This window comes from Felis catus, chromosome D1 (assembly GCF_018350175.1).
Source record: "Felis catus isolate Fca126 chromosome D1, F.catus_Fca126_mat1.0, whole genome shotgun sequence".
Taxonomy (NCBI): domain Eukaryota; kingdom Metazoa; phylum Chordata; class Mammalia; order Carnivora; family Felidae; genus Felis; species Felis catus.
The window spans coordinates 60,750,556-60,771,655 of record NC_058377.1 but is presented as its reverse complement, the minus strand read 5'-3'; the positions used below and the strand labels follow the sequence as shown (position 1 = coordinate 60,771,655).

The 21,100-nt window shown below is 35.0% G+C and overlaps 2 protein-coding genes across 2 annotated transcripts in view; one reads left to right on the top strand and one right to left on the bottom strand.

Moving 5' to 3' along the window:
• Window positions 1–21,100, bottom strand: part of LOC101081161 (olfactory receptor 51H1-like) — a 309,613-nt gene that overhangs the window by 148,061 nt on the left and 140,452 nt on the right. The window lies entirely within an intron of this gene.
• Window positions 7,126–8,070, top strand: LOC101101079 (olfactory receptor 51F2-like). The gene has a single exon (XM_019811924.3). The coding sequence runs from the start codon at window positions 7,126–7,128 to the stop codon at window positions 8,068–8,070; it is 945 nt and encodes a 314-aa protein (XP_019667483.2).

Here is a 21,100-nt window from a genome sequence, read left to right as displayed (position 1 = left end):
CCCATTAGCAAAACTCCTCAAGGCAAAAGTACCAGGGATTACAAAATCACTGATTAGATGAATAGCAAGAGAGTTACGTAAATTTATAAAGTATAAACACATATATTATTAGCATGTCATATCTTTCCTGCAGGCCAGCAGAGACAGATTCAGATATTCTGAAGCAATGATTAAAAAATAATCAAGATTAAAAATCTGTGTTAGACATAGAAACAATAAAATGTCTCTCATGTCTACATTTAGATTCTCCATAAAATTTTCATATTTATTATATTAAAGAATTACTTATTCTGACAATTACTGTTTTATGAATTCAATATAATACTAGATGCTTTGTTACTAATAACAAATAATGCTATATACCATTAAACCTTAAAAAAACGTAATTTCTAGCCTGGGACAATTTATAAGAATTGAAGAAAATATGCAAAACCAACCACAAAATGTCTGTAGCAACTTAACTCTATGTTTCTTTTTTGTTGTTGTTTCTGTTTTTTTGTTTTATTGTTTTATTTATTTTTAATTCATTATCATTTTTTAAATTACATCCAAGTTAGTTAACATATAGTGTAATAATGATTTCAGGAATAGAATTTAGTGATTCATCCCTTACATATAACACCCAGTGCTCTTTTTTTTTAATGTTTATTTATTTATTTTGAGCATGAGAATGTGTGCTCCTGTGCAAGCATGTGCACATGGGGGAGCAAAGGGAGAGAATCCCAAGCAGGCTCAGCACAGAGACCAACGTGGGGCTGGATCCCAGGAACTGTGAGATTATGACCTGAGCCAAAATCAAGTCAGATGCTTAATCAACTGAGCCACCTAGGTGCCCCATTAACTGTATGTTTTATGATTAAAAGTTTTACTTTGAAAATACTTGACCAAGCTCTTCTCCAGGGGCATCTAATGCTTCCTTTAAATTTTTTGAGAAACCTTCATACTGTTTCCTTTTTCATATATATATATATATATATATATATATATATATATATATATATATATATATATAAAATGTTTATTTATTTGAGAGAGAGAAAGAGAGCAAGAGTGTGAGCAGAGGAGAAGCAGAGAGAGAGAGAGAGAGAGAGAGAGAGAGAGAGAGAGAGAATCCCAAGCAGGCTCCATGCTGTCATCACAGACCCAACAAGGGGCTTGATCCCATGACCCTGGGATCATGACCTGAACTGAAATCAAGAGTCGGACACTCAACCTACTGAGCTATCCAGGCACCCCAAGAAACCTCCATACTGTTTTCTATAAGACTGTGCCAATTTAAATTCCCATCAATGCTGTGTTCCCTTCTCTCCATATATTCACCAGTATTTGTTTTTTGTTGCTGTTCTTTTTTTTCAATGATAGGCATCCTAAGAAATGTGAGGTGATATCTCATTGTGGTTTTGATTTCCATTTCCGTGATGATTATTAATGTTGAGCATCTTTTCACATACCTGTTGTTCTGTATATCATAATATTGTATTGTATACTGAAAACTTGCTAAGAGGATAGGTATTATGATAAGTGTTTTACCACACACACACATAAAATAATACAAAAGGGGGTGGGAGGAATACATTTATGGCCTTTCACAGTTGTATATGTATTCCCAAATTCATCAAATTGTATACAGTAAATATATACAGCTCTTTATATACCATAAAACTTAATTAAAAAAAGATTCCCATGCAAGTTCTACTGAATAAACTTGCCATATGTATTCCCTCTGTAAAACATACTGACTAATGCTAGCAGCCAGTTGAACACTCATAGATCACTCTCTAGTTAGCAAATCCTAATTGCCCCCAGTAAGTACACTGTAGGCTACTTGCTTTTCCTTCAGTCATCATAATTATTATAATGGAAATTGTATACAGCTTATTAAAGATATGGTTTACAAAGGAAGATAATATAAAATTGCAATTTGCAGAACTACATTGAAAGACCCTAACTCTATATCAAACAATGATGAATAAATTACATATATGTCTCAAGTTAAAATAAAATGATCAGTGTAGGTTAAAATTACTTTTATGACTCCTACATTTAACCAACTTTATTAGCTAATTAGCCTAATCATCAACCAAATAGACTTTAATAAAATGGCTTCTATTTTGCTTATTTATATGGTTCTCTTTTCTAGACTTGAAATAGATCTTCAAGAGTGAGCGATAAATTAATTTGACAAACATTACTGACCACTGATTTTGTGTTAAGTACTGTTTATCAGTATATGTTAGGTAAATTAAAAATGTTTGTTTTAGCCTGGGTGACTAATACAAAATAAGATAAGGTACCTAAAATTACTTGCAAAAATTAATCACTATACGAATGTTAATTAACATAATCCCTGAAGAAGAACCAATCTATTTTTTTCTAGGAGTTGCTTCCATTTGACTGGCTATGCTGACAAATCTTTCTTCTTCTATTGAAAGTGTAACCCGCATGGAATCCCTTAACATTGTAATTCTATTTTACTGTTTGCTTCTGAATTGTAGGAATCCATTTGCTCATTTCAACAAATATTTCATTTATATGTACTATGTACTTGGCACTATGCTATTACCTGGAAATACTTTCAAAATATTTGTTATTCCACTTAGTTGTACAAAAAAATCTGTGTAATTCATTATTTACAAGAAACAAATAGAATAAAAATCAAGAAGAAATATTGGATCCTCATCTTAAATGCTGTATTCATGTTCAATATCATTTTTAATTAAAACACATAAACACAGAGTTATTGTGTCAGTATGTTTATTTTATTTATTTATTTATTTATTTTGGTCCTTTTTCTCTTGTCAGAGCATCCGCATTTCCTGGTGCTAGCTAAATAACTTGGGGCAGAGAGGTGAAGCACAGTAAACTAACACAGAAATCCCCCAAGGGTGTATTTATCCCAGTTGGGTAAATGGCTACACCATCAAAGTCCTTTGTAAAAATTTTCCATACGGAGAGGTAAATAGGTGACCTTCATATACCCCACTCTAAGTAAGGATAAAAGAAGCTCTCCTCCCTATCTAAAGGCCAAGTCAAGCAGCTGGTCTCAGATCAGCACCACTACTTAGTTGTCTCTATAATAAAATGTATCTGATGACTTTAAGCTCCATCATGAGTAATTTAGCTTAAACCCAAGGAAGAGTTTCTTGGAAGGGAAGTTAAAGACAACAATTCATTTAGTCTCTGGTATTGTATCCTCTGTAATTCTCCACATCTTGAAAGGTAAGACTCTCTCCACCTACCACAGGTCTCTGGTCTCCAAACCCTTGGAGCCAACGATTATACTTGCTCTCCATTCTTTAGTTCACTTCCATGAACCTGATACCTACTCAAAAATTCCAAATTCCATAAAGACATTTTGTTTTCAACTATTTAGCTAATCATAGCAAAGCTGTGCTTCTTCTATGTATATATTTCCTGACACATATAATAACCAAAATCACTGGCACATCCTTACCATTGTTTTACTTCTGTTTCTAATTGGTTTATGCCTACTGTAGCACATTCATTCCATTCAGTCTTCAGCAATCTGATTTGTTTCTTTTTCATTTTGTCTGAACACCAGAAGCAGTATGGCACAGTGAAATGAGCATATCTAGAGAGCCAGACAGACCTGGATTCACACACTGGTCCTGTTATGTCTGTCTAGGGGAACCTTCACTCCAAAACCAAAATCTTCTCACAAAAAATCTAGGAATGTTAGTCACAGCCTATTCATGGTGCTATTCAATTAAAGCAATGACAGGTAGAGCTATGTGGGGCAAAGAATCTGGCTCAATATTAATTTCTCTTCTCACTAAGAATATTAGGACTATTCTCTCATTAATCTTCCAACCTTTCACCTAGTACATGTTTCAGCCCAGGCCCGGGACATGAAGACCAGTGTGCCTCTCAGGTCAGCATGTTCATAGCATGCAGGCACTTCTTCCTCTCCATGTAGGTGGTTAACTTTGTAACATTCCACAGACACCGCTTCTAAATTCGGTAAGATACAATGAAGGACTCTTTTAAATAGTTTTCTGTGAATGAATACATAAATTAATTTAATTAATTGAATCTACAACATTTTCAATCATAGGAACAGCATTTTGTCTTTCCAGGGAGATTATGTTGCTATTCATTGTTTTGGCAGACCATCGTGTGATGGTAACTGATTTTCCTCTGCAGCAGGATATAACTCCAGACCTTTCTTTATATGCAATGACTACTAATCTAGAAGATCAGACTTCAATTCTTCTTCCTAAAAGAACAGAGGAATTTTACCCTTTCTTTGATTACCCAAGTGCTATCCTATATTTTGACTTAACTGATCTCATATTCCTTAGTTAGGAGTTAATCACCCTCAAAATATCTCAGATGTAGGATATCAGTTTTAGCATTAGTACTTCTTTGGTCTGTTCCTTTCATCCTTTATCTTCCTTGAAAATGTAATAGAAAACTGGGGGAGACTGTTTCAGACAGTACTAGCTAAAATTATTTTATAATTAAAGTCTATTGTATGGGGCGCCTGGGTGGCGCAGTCGGTTGGGCGTCCGACTTCAGCCAGGTCACGATCTCGCGGTCCGGGAGTTCGAGCCCCGTGTCGGGCTCTGGGCTGATGGCTCAGAGCCTGGAGCCTGTTTCCGATTCTGTGTCTCCCTCTCTCTCTGCCCCTCCCCCATTCATGCTCTGTCTCTCTCTGTCCCAAAAAAATAAATAAACGTTGAAAAAAAAAATTAAAAAAAAATAAAATAAAATAAAATAAAGTCTACTGTAATTCTTAGAAACAAAATTGTGAGAGCAATATGCTGTATGAATTACAAACAGTTGCAGTACCGACAGAAATTGATGATCAACAGATGGGAGGTGGAAATACATTCAGATTTCTGGATCAGGCAGCCTGGCACATCAAGCTACCATGAGCTATTATCAAACTGAGGAAAATAGAACATACAAGTTGTAGGGGTTCTGGGGACTAATTCAGATGCAGTCATCTTGTGCTCAAGTGGACTTTGAGGTACTGAAGCAGAAAAATTACAGAGTAAGATACATGGATCTAATATTTAGGAAGTTAGCCTAGGATAAAGATAAGTATGCAATTAGGAAAATAAATGAATAAAAACATTGTTCATAGATTGCCTATGGAATTCAAAGTATGTAGAAGTAGGTAACATGTTTATTAAAAGAGTCAAACTAATTTTTATCTATATCCATAAGTAAATTATATAGTCACTTAAATGATAAAATTGCATTGGGGCGCCTGGGTGGCTCAGTTGATTAAACATCTGACTTCGGCTCAGGTGAGGATCTCATGGTATATGGGTTTTGTGCTGACAGCTCCAAGCCTGGAGCCTGCTTCAGATTCTGTGTGTCTCTCTCTCTGCCCCTCCCCGACTCACGCTCAGTGCCTCTCTCTCTCTCCCCCTCTCTCTCTCTCTCTTTCTCTCTCTCTCAAAAATAAACATTAAAAAAATGTTAATGATAAAATTGTATAAAAATGGGCATTCTTAATGGAAATTATTATGGATGGATTCTAAAGGAATAATAGATATCCTAAAGAGATTTAAAATATATTTTGAGCAATAAATTCATTTTTATAATATATACACCGTGGGTTAATTTAACTTATAGTATCCAGTGGATTAATTTAAATTATAGCATCCAACAATATGCTTAAGAAATTACAATCTGCTAAAATCAAGTCTCATTAGTTTATTTACAATCATATAATACTTAAGCAATCCTGAAATAATTGTTTCAACTCTGAACCATAAAGATGATAAATAATTAGGAGATTTGCAGACATAGATATCTCTAGCACATTTGCCTTATATCATTATTATTGGTACCATTATTATTATCATTGGAAAATGTAGTGCAGTTGTTAATAGCACAATTTCTAAATTCTTATTTTCTATGATTCCCAACGTTTGTTCTTTCAGATTTTGTGGCTTTCAGCTATTTGTCCAAACTTCTAAATTTCACTTTATGCATCTGTAATAAATAAAAAATACTTCTCTCTTAGGCTTTTGAAAGGCTCAAATGAAGTAATCTATGTAAAATACTTAGAACATCATCTGGAACATGGTCTTATCAGTCATATAATCTATATCCAAATAACCCTATAGGCCAGGTGAAACAGCAGTGTATAAATGCTACAAAAGAAGATTATCAATTTCCTTATTGATTTTTACCACAATAGAGGCAGGTTCCATAATGGTAAACAAGGCAGTATTTTAGTTTACAAAGTAAAAAGAGTATCACACTTCAGATCCACGGGACCTGAAGCATCTTCCCTCTAGTTCCCTCTAATAAACATATGTCATGAGATAGGATGAACTGGCCTTATCTAAAGTAGATTCCTGGGTTGTCCCTGATGTTCTCTGCTAAGTCAAAATAAATTTTCACTTGGAATCCGAATTTAATAATTCTAAAATTCCAAGGCAAAAAGGAACCAATTATTTTCTTAGGCCAGGATCTACTCATGGTTAGAGTATTTCAGAAAGGGCAAATAAAACAGAAATTAGCAAAAAACATATTGAATATCTCCTATGAGCAAAGAATTCTACTAAGCAAAGATTAGCTAAAAATAACCTCTTATTTTCATGAGACCATATTAATAAGTATAAGCTTATAATCCAGTTGAAGGATAAAAAATGTAACAAAAAAATATTAATCAGAGTCCAGGGTAGTAAGTGATACACACCAAACACCAATTTCATAGCTAGGTATGAAATTAAATTGAACTTAATTAACTATCTCATTCCACTGACAAATCTCACAGATATAATATTGAGTGAAAGAAGCCAGAGGCAAGTAGTATATACTGTATGATTCTATTTATATAAAGATCAAGAAGAGGGAAAATTAATTATGGTAAGAGAAGTCAGAATAATGGTTACAATAGGAGAAGAGATTGATTAGGATGAGGCATTAGGAAGACTTCTGGGTTGCTGGTAATAGTCTATCAGTTGATCTTGAAAGGATTTATATGAGTCCATATAGATGCCAAACTTTATTGAGCTGTACTTTAAAGTTTTGTGCACTTTACTAAGTTTTTGTGTATTAAACTTTAACAAAAAGTAATTTTTAAATTCTAAATTTAGAAAATCAAGATATTACAAGATAATTCAGCTCCTGCAAACCATAATGCCAGTTTTCCATAATTCTACTTTCCCTACTTTCCTCTTGACTGGGGTGCCTGGACTTGAATGGGCCCATGCCTGGATTTCCATCCCCTTCTGCTGCCTCTATTTAACTGCTCTTTCTGGGAATACCCTGATCCTGTTCGTAGTCCTCACTGAGCCAAGCCTCCATGAGCCCATGTACTATTTCCTCTCCATGTTGTCCACCACTGACATTGGCTTATGCATCTCTACACTGGTGACAGTACTAGGAATATTCTGGCTCAATGCCAGGGAGATCAGCTTTAATGCCTGCTTATCACAGATGTTCTTCATTCACCTCTTCACTTTCATGGAATCTTCAGTGCTCCTGGCTATGGCTTTTGATCGTTTTGTGGCCATTTCCAACCCCTTGAGATACGCTACCATTCTAACTCATGAAAGGATTGCACAGATTGGTTTGGCAGTCGTTACCAGGGGAACTGTCATTCTGATACCACTAGTCCTTCTTCTCAAGCGTCTATCATTCTGCCGCAGTCATGTGCTCCATCATTCCTACTGTTTCCATCCTGATGTAATGAAGCTCTCATGTTCAGACACAAAGATCAACAGTGCGTTTGGACTCACTGCAATTATCTCTACTGCTGGAGTGGACTCTATTTTTATCCTGATTTCCTATGTCCTGATAATTCGCTCAGTTCTCAACATTGCATCCCCAGAGGAGAGGAAAAAGGCCTTCAGCACCTGCATTTCTCATATCACGGCTGTGGCCATATTCTACATCCCTTTAATCAGCCTGTCTTTTGTTCACAGATTTGGAAAACATTCTCCACCATATGTGCCCACACTGATTGCTAATATTTACTTGCTCATTCCCCCTGTAATGAATCCCATCATTTATAGTGTGAAAACAAAGCAGATTCAAAAATCTGTGCTCAAACTGGTATGTTCCAAGGGAACTCATATTTAACAATTACTGGCCCATAAAGACCCATTTCAAAGTCAGTGAAAATTGATCATAAATTGGAGTTATAACTCATGAAATTTTAGAGATGGGTGGAACTAGATGCCATCCAATTCAAATATCTCCACAATGCTGTTAGTTCTACCTAAGGCAATCTTATCTTTTCTACCACCAAAATATTGATTCAGATTCTCACTACCCCTCAGTTACCCTATTCCTATAGATAACTGACTTCCTGTATCTCTGATGTTTCCACCTAAAACCACACATCATTCCCTTTGAATTAATTTTCTAAATATACAGCACAAGTAAAATTTAATAACAAAACAATAAGTATCTCTTTCATGTTCACTTCTCATACACCAACTAAATGAAGCAACTGCTCCTATCTCTGATATAGTCCTCCAAAATTTGGATTCAACTTTCCTTTAAAATTTAATCTATCTCTCTCTCTCTCTTTTCACATACTCACAGTCTAAGAAAAGCAGTCAGCTGTTTCTTCATGTACATGCAACTTTCCTAAAGCTGTTCACTGTTGACTTGAGCTTCACTGTTGACTCTACTTCAATCTTGACACCCACCCTCCACTTTGAAATTCTACTGGTATGTCAAGGCTCATCTTTAAATAGCTTCGTCATTAAATTTTTCATGATTGCCCAATGGTACTTGATCTTGCCTGCCTGTATTTCACCTTTTATAGTACTTTGCCAGTATCTTTTTTGCCTTTATGTACTTTTGGCATACAAATGGAAATACTAGAAATATAAATATATATTAATATTAATATAAAATGGCTGCCACAAGTCTATAAATTCCCTAAGTAAAAAAAGCCTTGAAGCTTCTATAATACCTAGCAGAATACCTTTCACATAGCAGATACTCAGTGATAGTTGTTGAATTGAACTGAACATATTGGACTATCAAATAGTCCATCTGAACAATTCAAATTGCATAGGCAAAGGGCTATTTTGGAACCTGAGATCACAGTCTCTGGAATTTATCCCAGTTTGCATAAGGCCCAACTTGACTAAGAATAATTTTAGCCACTTTTTTCCTCCATGAATGGCTTCCCAGAACCAACTACTATATATAACTAAAAAAAATTTTCCCAGGTGCCAAAGACAAAAACTAGTAAACCGTCCTTAATTCCTCACTTACCATTTGCTCTTGCATCCAATGAATCTGTATTTCTTCTATTCTAACAAGAAAACATCTCTTCATCTCCACTTTTAGACTTTGTTCAGGACACTAAAGTTCTTTTTAAAAAATATGTATTTATTTATTTTTGAGAGAGAGAGTACCGGAGAGGGTCAGAGAGAGAGAGGGAGAAAAAGCATCCCAAGTAGACTCCATGCTGTCAGCACACAGCCCAACGCAGGGCTCAATCCCACAAACCATGAGATCATGACCTGAACTGAAATCAAGAGTCAGACATTTAACTGACTGAGCCACCCAGGCACCCATAGGACACTAAAATTCTTAAATTAAACCACATTTTCCTTTTAGGTTTCAGGTGTCCAATCTTATCCCTTTCTCCTCCCTCTGTTTTCCATAAGAAAATCAGAAGAAGAAAAAAACTTTTTAAAAGCCTTTTAAATTATATTTTAGTTATACAATAAATAATAAATATGCTCTTATTAATAAAAGATTTTACAGAAAAGGTGAAAGTCCTCCTTGATATGTTTCCTCAAGTTCAGTCTTTCTGTCTTCTCTATAGGAAACCACTGTATAAATTAGATTTTTTTCCTTCCTTTTTCTATGCATTAATGTCCACAGATATGGAGAAAATAAAATTTTCAATTTTTTTTATGTTTTTAATTTATTTTTGAGAGAGAAAGAGAGCTAGAAGAGGAAGGGCAGAAAGAGAGGGAGACACAGAATCCGAAGCAGGCTCCAGGCTCTGTGCTATCAGCACAGAGCCCCATGCAGGGCTTAAACTCATGAACCATGAGATCATGACCTAAGCCTAAGTCTGATGTTTAACTGACCACAAGGTCCAACTATATATATCTCTGTTGTTTATTATCTTCAATATAACATTCATTTGCTTTGATCCCTGTAGGAGGTGGTGGGGGGAGAAAATAATCTTTAAATCTTCTCAATGTGGAATAACTGGGTCTACAATACCAGAGTATATCAAATGATTTCAGTGGTCTCCTTCCTAAAGCAGGTGTGAAAACTATGTTCATACACTTTCCATGTTTCTTCAATATTTATATTTTCTTGGCATATATTTCAATATTAATCATAGCAAGTCAAAAAAGAAAACAACCTCAGCAATTGCACTACATTAAACCACAAGGGAGAGCAAGTAGATTTAGGCATGCAGAGTGTCTCTGAAGCAAAAACAATTAGCCAGAAAGATCCCTTATGAATAAATAGATTTTTCTGAGGGGTAAACAACTCTCCTGAGAATGGGTTTCTCACAGATACCCTTCCTTCAGAGGTGAATGAGACCTCAGAGCCTTGTCTCTTCCTCATTGTCTTCACTTGATGTAAGTACAGATGCATCAGAGAGACTGTGGATATGTATTAATGTTAGATGATTTATGTGGGCTCATTCTGCAATAAGAAATTTGGCTTCATTAAAGGAAGCATTTATAAAATTAAATTATAAGAACAACCATGTAAACATAAGATGCTGGGAATTGCTTTTGATTTAAGAATCTACTACTGGAAAGGTCCTATTCTCATAGAGTTTTCAGCAAAGCTTAGAAATAAAAATTAGAAATTATTCACAATTTACTGAATCTCAATTCTTTTTTTTTCAAGTTTATTTATTTATTTTGAGAGAGAGAAAGTTTCAAGCAGACTCTGCTTTGTAAGCACCAAAACCAACCTGAGCCAAAACCAAGAGTTGGATGCTGAACTGACTGAGCCACCCAGGTACCCCTTGAAACTCAATTCTGAAAAAATTCATAAACAGCAAAATTTTGAAAATACAAAAATCCAGAGCATGTGGTCAGTTTAAAATCTGGCTGGGATTCCTTAGATAAGATAAAATATCTAAAATGTATTGTTCATAGTGCTAGACACAGGGAGTCTGAATAGCCCCCAAACTGAATGAGTCATCAATGTAGAATTCTGCCATAAAAAGTAAGTACAATATAATTTCTTTAAGCAAAAACACAGAATATGGCATATCTAGAGTCATATGCCCAAATCCAATGTTGAATTTCAAAGAAGTAAATACTTTGTCCAAAAATAATAGTGATTCGTTATTAGTAAGGCTTGAAATTTTAGTTCTTTTTCTTGTAGTAGGGATGATGCTGGTCCATTCAGAATAACAGACTGTAATATTCTTAAAGAGATTAAGACATTCAAGCCAGATTGAAAATGAAGAGATGCATGTGAAGTCAATTAACTTAGGTTAAATAGGTCAGCAGTGGCTATGAAAATGAGCAGCACTAATAGAAGTATCCATAGCTCAAATCCATGATTCCAGGAGGCATCATTAGCCAACATGCATGATTCATTTTACCAGTGGTCTTAATAATTTAGCATGTAAGAAAATAATAGCTTTCCATTTCCCCTCGCTGTTGATAAGGAAATAAGTTTTAAATAAAGCAACAAAAATCAGGAAGTGAAAAAACAAATTTATCAAATATCAAGTGTTTGATGCCCTAATACATATGCATTTATAGTAGTGTTTAGAACCAAGGAACAATGACAGTGTACGTCTATGGAAAGAGGAAAAACCCCATGAATATTTGAAATTTTAGTAATTTACATGCATATGTAACAAAAGTTTATTTTTTAATGTTATTCTATAAATTTCACCACATCAAGAAGAATTGATATGTAGCATAGTAGAATTGTAACCAATTTTAAATTTACATACATGGAATTCAAATCCTAGCTTTTCCACTGTGTGAAATATTATAATTTGTTTATCTCTCTAATTGTTACATTCCTGGGATGAAAAATTAGGATATTATAAGCAAATTGATTTTTAAATTAATTAAGATAATCTACATAAAGCACAAAATTCATGTAAAGCCTGACACATTTTGGGATTTTATAAATGATAGATCTTAACTACTTTCAAAGTAACTATATTACCTCCAATTTACCAATGAGAAAATAGCATCAAACATTCTAAATTAAGGATTCAGAGAAAGGGGAACCCTCTTAAAAGGTTGATGGGGATGCAAACTGGTGCAGCCACTCTGGAAAACAGTATGGAGGTGCCTCAAAAAGTTAAAAATAGAACTACCAACAATCCAGCAATTGCACTACTAGATATTTACCCAAGGGATACAAAAATACTGATTCGAAGGGATATATGCACCCTAATGTTTATAGCACATTATGAACAAAAGCCAAATTATGGAAAGAGTCCAAAGGTCCATCGACTGATGAATGGCCAAAGATGTGGAATGTATATACAATGGAATATTACACAGCCATAAAAAAAGAATGAAATCTTGACATTTGCAATAAAATGAATGGAGCTAGAAGGTATTATGCTAAGTGAAATAAGTCAGTCAGAGAAAGACAAATACCATATGATTTCACTCATATGTGGAATTTAAAAAACAAAACAAACAGACATAGGGAACAAAATAAAGGAAAACCAAGAAACAGACTCTTAACTGTAGATAACAAAATAATGATTACCAGAGGGGTAGAGGGTCGGGGGATGAGTTAAATAGGTGATGGGGATTAAGGAGTGCCTTTGTTGTGAGAAGCACTGTGTGATGTGTGGAAGTGTTGAATCACTATATCGTACACCTGAAACTAATAGTACACTGTATGTTTACTAACTGGAATTTAAACAAAAACTTGAGGGGTGCCTGAGTGGCTCAGTCAGTTAAGCATCCCATTAGGCTCAGGTTCATGAACTCACAGTCTGTGAGTTCAAGCCTCACATCGGGCTCTGTGCTGACAGCTCAGAGACTGGAGCCTTCTTCAGATTCTGTCTCTGTCTCATGCTCTGCCTCTCTCATGCTCTGCCCTGCTCATGCTTGCTCTCTCGTGCTCTCTCTCAAAAATAAATAAACATTAAAAAAAATTTTAATGAAAACTTGAAAAAAAATATTCTAAGTCCTATGATTCCAGAATTTTTCTTCCATTATAATTTCCCTCCTCTTTCATACTCCAAAGAAACAGAACAAATAGGAGATGGCAGGTAGGTAGGTAGGAAGGTAGGGATTTATTATGAAGAATTGGTTCACACAATTATGGAGGCTAAGAAATCCCACAGTCTGCCATTTGTAAGCTGGAGATCCTGGAAAGCCAATGGTGTAGTACCAATCCAAGTCTGAAGGCTCCTGAAAACTAGAAGCACCGATGGTGTAAATCCCAGCCCAAGGGCAGAAGACCCATGTCCCAGCTCAGCAGTCAGGCAGAGAGAAAGAACTCCTCCTTCCTCTGCTTTTTCATACTATTCAGGCCTTCAACTAACTGAATGAGGCCCACCCACAGTGGGAAGGGTAATCTGCTATACTCAATCTACTGACTGACTCAAACATTATCCCTTCACAGACATACCCAGAAATAACGTTTAATCAGATATATGGGGTGGCCCAATCAAGTTGACACATAAAATCAACCATCACACACCACACACACACCTAAATCCATTTCTTGATACCTCTACTTAGAATTCAGATCTCCATCTAGACATCATTATTTACTGGAAACAATTCCTTATTCCTCACAATGAGTTTGTTGTCTTTATGTGCTCTCATAGCATTCTAGATTTACTCTTTACACTCTAATTCCATTTTACTTGTCTGCGTTCCCTTGTCAACTAAGTGTTTTCAGGATCAGAGACATCATTACACTTAGCATTTAATTTCCTGTTTCTCATCCAAGGTACATGGGAAATATTTTTTTTTTCTGAATGACTGAATGAATTTTCAGTATTTTTGCTTAGTAAAGTGACTGTTTTGACAAGTAGTACTGGAAGCTCATTCCTGCACTGTTTCTGGATCATCCCATGCATTAAAGTACTTCTTAAAGGAGCATCTTATAAATTCCCTCTAGTTTTCAGAAGATACAGGTGTATCTTCTGTATGGCACACAGATCAAATGTAGTTCTCAAATATAATAACATTTCAACCATTTGAACACAACCATGTGTTTACCCTTAGTTTTCTCTTCTCCTGGCTGATTCTAAACTTTATAATTTCTGACTATTCTTTTTTTTTTTTTTAAACAGCCATCTCTTCAATTCATCTTAACAGGAATAAGACTAATAAAATTAAGCAGTTGCTTTTAGGCAAGTAGAAGAACATGTGATAAAATTAATGTTATTATATGACAGAAATTAAAATATCTCTAAGGTACATTCCAATTCAATAATTCTGGGATTCCACATTACTCTAAAATGTTATAAATGAAGGCATTTCATTTATAAGTCTCTTCTTAGAAGAGACTTTGAAAATAAAAATAATATGTCTTCTTGAACCCTACTGCTGCTACTTTCCTGACAATGGAAATATTAACCTTCTTGAGTATTTATTTTATTTAAATTAAATCTGCTAAAATTTGTATTGATGATTCCAGCCATCAGGGAATCTTTTTTCTTTTTCTCTTTTTAGGCTTATTTATTTATTTTGAGAGACAGAGAGAGAGAGAGAGAGAGAATTCCAAGCAAGCTCTATTGTCAGTGTGGAGCCCGACAGGGGCCTTGAACCCATGAACCATGAGATCATGACCTGAGCAGAGAGCAAGAGTCGGACGCTTAACCAATTGAGCCACCCAGGCGCTCCAGGAGATTGTTTTTCTAGTAATTTCTCTATCTTCCATATAGACCTTTAAATATAACCTTTAAAATGTTTGTCATAAATTATCTGATAAAAGGATTTTTTTTGAATGATGCCAGAGAACTGAGAAATTTATTTCATTTCACTTAATACACTTTTGGGTCAAATTATTATGAAACATGAATCATCTTATAATCAGGATAGTAACTATTCCATAATGCCTATATTACATACTTAAAATTTCTGCATAGGGCCCTTTCCATAATCTCTCAAATATTTAGGATATTAAGTAATGCCCACAAGCTTATTTCTGTGATTTTTTTTAAAGCTGCAATTGCGTGGAATAAGAAAACAATAGGGGCGCCTGGGTGGCTCAGTTGGTTGGGCATCCGACTTCGGCTCAGGTCATGATCTCACAGTTTGTGAGTTCGAGCCCTGCGTCAGGCTCTGTGCTGACAGCTCAGAGCCTGGAGCCTGCTTTGGATTCTGTGTCTCCCTCTCTCTCTGCCCCTCCCCCGCTCATGCTCTGTCTCTCTCTCTCTCTCTCTCTCTCTCTCAAAAATAAACACTAAAAAAAATTAAAAAAAAACAATAATGGAGATTATCTAATTCCATTAACCTTAATATTAACATTAAATGACAAGACCAAAGACATGTGCCTATTTTGTGAATTAACCCAAACTGAGCAGCCTCAGATGTAATATGTGTTGGAATCTCAGTAACTTGTGAGAGCAGGAATAAAAGTTGAGACTAGATAGCAATAGTAGCTAGAGATTTAAAAATGAGTAGCCAGAGATTTATTTATTTAAAAATAAATAGCCAGGGATAAGATCCACTGACCAATAAATACAACAGGTATTAACAAGAGGTGTCACAAACTAAGATTTGGAGCCAATATGTTTCAATAACTAAGGAGGTAAAGTTGTGTAGGTATAACACAGCTGTAGGAGTATATTCTCCAAATCAGGTAGTTGGAGACTTCATGGTTCCAAATGTTCATGAAGGACCAACAGGATTCCAGCCAATGACTAGGACTAAGAGGAAAATCACCAGTTTCTGAGAAGCCAAAGAGAAGAAAATTTAAGGTATTCAGAGCACCACCATATTGGCTTAGTGAAGCTCTTAGCAAGACTTTCCAGTACATTAAGGAGACTAGATCACAAGAGTTAAGTCAATACAGGAAAGAATAAAGGAAGGAGAAGAAAACTTACCCAGGACCTCATCTACAAAATAGTAAGTTTCATTTCAGATGCTACCTATTGTTGGAGCTGAAAGCTCAAATGTGTGTTTGCTTTCATGAAGACACCCTCTGTAAATATACTCTTCTGAGGCTATATGTAAGTAACAGATGGCAATGATCACAACAACACTAAGCTGGCCTCTGTACATGCAGCTTTGAAATTGAGTACAGTTGTCTTTGAAAAAGACTAACTGCTGACAATGATGCTACAGAAAATTTTCTTTAACAATTACGTGTCAACACTACAGTAATAACAGATAAGAAAATAAAAAATCAATATTAGAAATCTAACCTCAGATTAGAAGCAACCTTAACAAGTCAGGGATAAGATCCACTGATGAAGAAATAATGAATAGGTTATTTTGACATATAAAATTATTTCCTGAAAAGACTATATGTCTTTAAAGTGTATGACAAATTCCATGATAATGCACTAAAATAAAAACACTCAAAGATATGTATATTTTATTAAGTAATAAATCTTACTTTTAAAAACTAATATTACTTTGAGAAATCCATTAAATTCTTGACATTTTCAGATTATCTTGCTACAATTCTCTATGCAGGAAGTATAGAGAAGGGGGAAAGAAAATGCTTAGAGTTAAAGAGGAAGACAAGAAAAAGTACTGCTGAGATAAAAAAAAAATTCCTATTCTCTTTTGTGAATTAGAGAGAATCCCAAGCATGCTCCACACTGTCAGCACCGAGCCTGATATGGGGCTCAAACTCATGAACCATGAGATCATGACCTGAGCCAAAATGAAGAGTCAGATGCTCAACCAACTGAGCCATCCAGGTGTGCCTGGGTATTATATATATTAATATAAATTTCTGAAAGCATGAATGAAAATAGGTAACATGAATGCTTTGCCCATTATTTGCCTCCAAAATTATACTTAAAACTGTAACATATCTTTCTGTCTCATTTTGTTTTTTTAAAGTATACATAATAAAAAGTTAAGTTTTGCTTAATCTTCAATTAAACCCTGCTGTCTATTATCCTTTTTTTATATTTTTAAAAAATGTTTATCTATTTATTTTGTGAGAGAGAGAGAGAGAGAGAGAGAATTTCAAGCAGGCTCCACACCATCAGCACAGAGCCCAACACAGGGCTTGATCTCACAAACCATGAGATCATGACCTCAGCTGAAATCAAGAGTCCAACGCTTAACTGACTGAGCCACCCATGCACCCCTATCTATTATTCTTATATATAATTTAACCACCATTGATTCATTCTTTCATTTACTGGGTGTCTCCTATTGCCAGACACTGCACAATATGATAGGGTGGCAGAGACAAACAACAAGATATTATCATAATTAGTGAAATATGTAGATATAAAGCAACCAATCAAAATCTGATGTACTATGTGATATGTGACAATATGTAAGCAAAATGATTAATAGAATGTGTAAGAATAATATATTCTTAGCAATGTTGTTGCTATTTTCCAAGCTGGGAAGATCAAGATACCATCAAAATGTGCTCTTCAAACTGTAAAGTCAAGGGGTACCTGGGTGGCTCAGTCAGTTAAGCCTCTGACTCTTGACTTTGGCTCAAGTCATGATCTCACAGTGGTGGGATCAAGCCCCCTGTGGGGTTCCACACAGAGCTTGGAGCCTGCTTGGGTCTCTCTCTCTCTCCCTTTCTCTCTGCCCCCCCCCCAACTCATGTTTTCTCTCAATAAATAAATACATAAACAAACAAACAAACATTTTTTAAAAAACTATAAACTAAAGAACTGGAAAGATCAATTTTCAGAATAGCAGAAAGATCAAGCCCAGCACTGGGCTGCACACTGGGCAGGAAGCCTATTACAAAAAAAAAAGGGGGGGGGGGGGGGAAGAATGGTAACATGAGGAAATCTGTGGATAGTTTCCCCAGGGAAACAACCATAAATCGTGAAAATTATATATAGACATGGGTATAAACATTTAAATTCTCTGAAAATTGCCCTAAGTGCATACAGCAGAAGAACTGTTCAAGAAAATCTATTAAATTACTGTAAGAACAGTGGGAGTCTGTGGCCCTTGAATAGGAGCCAGCATTTGCCCCTCCCTTCCCCCACAGTACAGCATATTGATAGCTCCACTCCGTGTAGCTAAGGACATAGGGCTTCCTTCCCCAGCCCCAGCCCCACCCCCATCTTCACCAGTTGTCAGTCTAAGGCTACGATATCTCCTGGAAAGGGCAGACCACCATATTCCTCATTCTTTTCACCTCAGCTCCAACTGTGGAAGCTAAATTCCAGGTGAATGCAGTCAAGAGGTCAGTGGCTGTCTTCATGCACTCAGCCATAGTCATACTGCAGAAGCTCTATCCCAGGCATGGCAGCCAGAGAATACTGGGGCCTCAATCACTCTTTCCCTAGCTCTATTATAAGGAACAGGATTCACGACAAGAGAGGCAAACTGAATAGGCCATATTCTATCCTGCCTATCTATGCATGTAAATCAGGGGATTAACTCCAAGAGAAATGGGCCATAATGGAATTAAATTATAAATGAGTAACAAAAGTTTGTAAATTCACAAATACTAGAAAATTAAACAATATACTCCTAAAAATAATGGGCCAAAAAAGAAATCACGAAAGGATTTAGAAAGTACTTTGAGATGAATGAAAATAAAGACATGACATACCAAAATTGTGAGGTGAAGCTAAAGATTGCTTAGAGGAAAATTTATAGCCATAATGCCTACAATGAAAAAGAAAGTATCTCAAATCAATTACCTAACCATACACTTTAAAATGCTGGGGGAAAAGAGCAAACTGACTTTAAATCAAGCAAAAAGAAGATGGGTGCCTGGGTGGCCCAGTCAGTTAAGCGTCTGACTTTGGCTCAGGCAATGATCTCGTGGTTTGTAAGTTCAAACCCTGCATCTGGCTCTGTTCTGACAGCTGAGAGCCTGGAGCCTGCTTCAGATTCTGTGTCTACCTCACTCTCTGCCCCTCCCTGCTTGCACTCTGTCTATCTCTCTAAAAAATAAATAAACGTTAAAAAATTAAAAGCAAAAAGAAGAAAATAATAATGATTAAGCTAGTGGAAATTAATTAAATAGAGAATTAAAAAATAATATATAAAATCAACAAAACCAAAAGTTGGTTCTTTGATAATCATGAGTCAGTAATTTTTAAATTTCCAAAGAAGAAAAACCCAGATCTAGATGAATTCACTGGTTAACCAAACACCTAAAGAAAAATTAATGTTAATTTTTCAAAATTTCTTTCAGAAAATGGAAGAGGAGAGAACACATCCAACTCATTCTATTGGTGCCATTTTACCCTGATGTCAAAATCAAAGACATCACAGGAAAGAATATTAAAAACCAACATATCTTGTGAATAGAGATGCAAATATCCTCAATAACATATTATCAAACCAAATTCAGCAACATATAGAAAAGATTATATACTATAACCAAGGGGGATTCATCCCAGAAATACAAGGTTTATTTAAAGTTGGGGGGAAAAAAAGAAAAAAAATATACATATACTTACACTAAAACAATAGAATAACAGACAAAAACAAAATGATCATCTCAATATATGAATAGATGCAGGAAAAACTTTTGACAAAATTGAACATCCATTTATGGTAAAAGAACTCAAAAATTAGGAAGTAAAGTTACTTTCTCAATTGATAAATAGATATCTGTGAAAAGTTCAAGTAACATTATACTTAATGGTGACAGACTGAATGCTTTACCCTAAAATGATGAACAAAACAAGGATGTCCATTCTCACCAATTTATTCAACATTCTATTGGAAATTCTAGCCAGGTCAGTTTGAAAAGGCAATAAAATAAAAGCTATCTGGATTATAAAGGAGGAAGTAAAACTATTTCTATTTGTAGATGATCTGATTCTTTTGTATAGAAGATCCTAAGAAACCTATTAAAAACTATTAAAACTAATAATAAATGACTTACGCAAAGTTACAGAATACAAGATCAAAATATAAAAAATTAATTGTATTTTTATACACTAGCAATGAACAATCCAAAACTGAAATTAAGAAAAAGTTCCATTTACAATAGCATCAAAAACAATAAATATACATGGAAATAAATTTACCCAAGGAGGGGTAAGACTTGCACACTGAGAACATTGTACACAGAAACACTGCTCAAAGAAGTAAAAGAAGTCCTAAATAAATGGAAAGATATGCTATGTTTATGGACTGACTACTTAATATGGTTACTAAGGCTATACTCTCAAATTAATATATAATGTAATATAATCCCTATCAAAATTCAAATTTCTTTGCTTAAACTGACAAGCTAGTCCCAAAATACATATGGAAATTTGAAGCACCAAATAGCCAAAACCATCTCGAAAAAAACAAAATTGGGGGATTTACACTTAACAATTTCTAATTTCACTACATGACTATAATAATATACACAATGTAGTACTGGCATAGGATAGACATATAGATCCACGGAATAGAATTGAGGATACAAAAATAAATCCTCACATTTCTTGACCATTGTTTTTTTTTTTATTTTTTTAATTTTATTTAAATACAAGTTAATTAACATATATTGTAATAATGATTTCAGGAAAATTTAGTGATTCATCACTTACATATAACATACAGTGCTCATCACAACAAGTGGCCTCCTTAATGCCCATCACCCATTTAGCCCATCCTCCCACCCAACACCCCTCCAGCAACCCTCAGTTTGTTTTCTTTATTTAAGAGTCTCTTATGGTTTGCCTCTCTCTCTCTTTTTATTTTATTTTCCCTTCCGTTCCCCTATGATCCACTTTGTTTCTTAAATTCCACATGTGAATGAAATCATATGATATTTGTCTTTCTCTGATTGACTTATTTTGCTTAGCATAGTACACCTTAGGTCCATCCACGTTGTTGCAAATGGTAAGATTTTGTTCTTTTTGATGGCTGAGTAATATTCCATTGTATATATATCACCTCTTCTTTATCCATTCATCAGTCTATGGACATTTGGGCTCTTTCCATAATTTGGCTATTGCTGTTTTTTAAATATAATTTTTTGTCAAGTTAGCTTAGCTAACATACAGTCTATATAGTGTGAACTAACTAGAGTTTAAATA

Excerpts from the sequence above, each read along its gene's own strand:
- LOC101101079 (XM_019811924.3), top strand. The coding sequence starts at position 7,126 with ATGCCAGTTTTCCATAATTCTACTTTCCCTACTTTCCTCTTGACTGGG.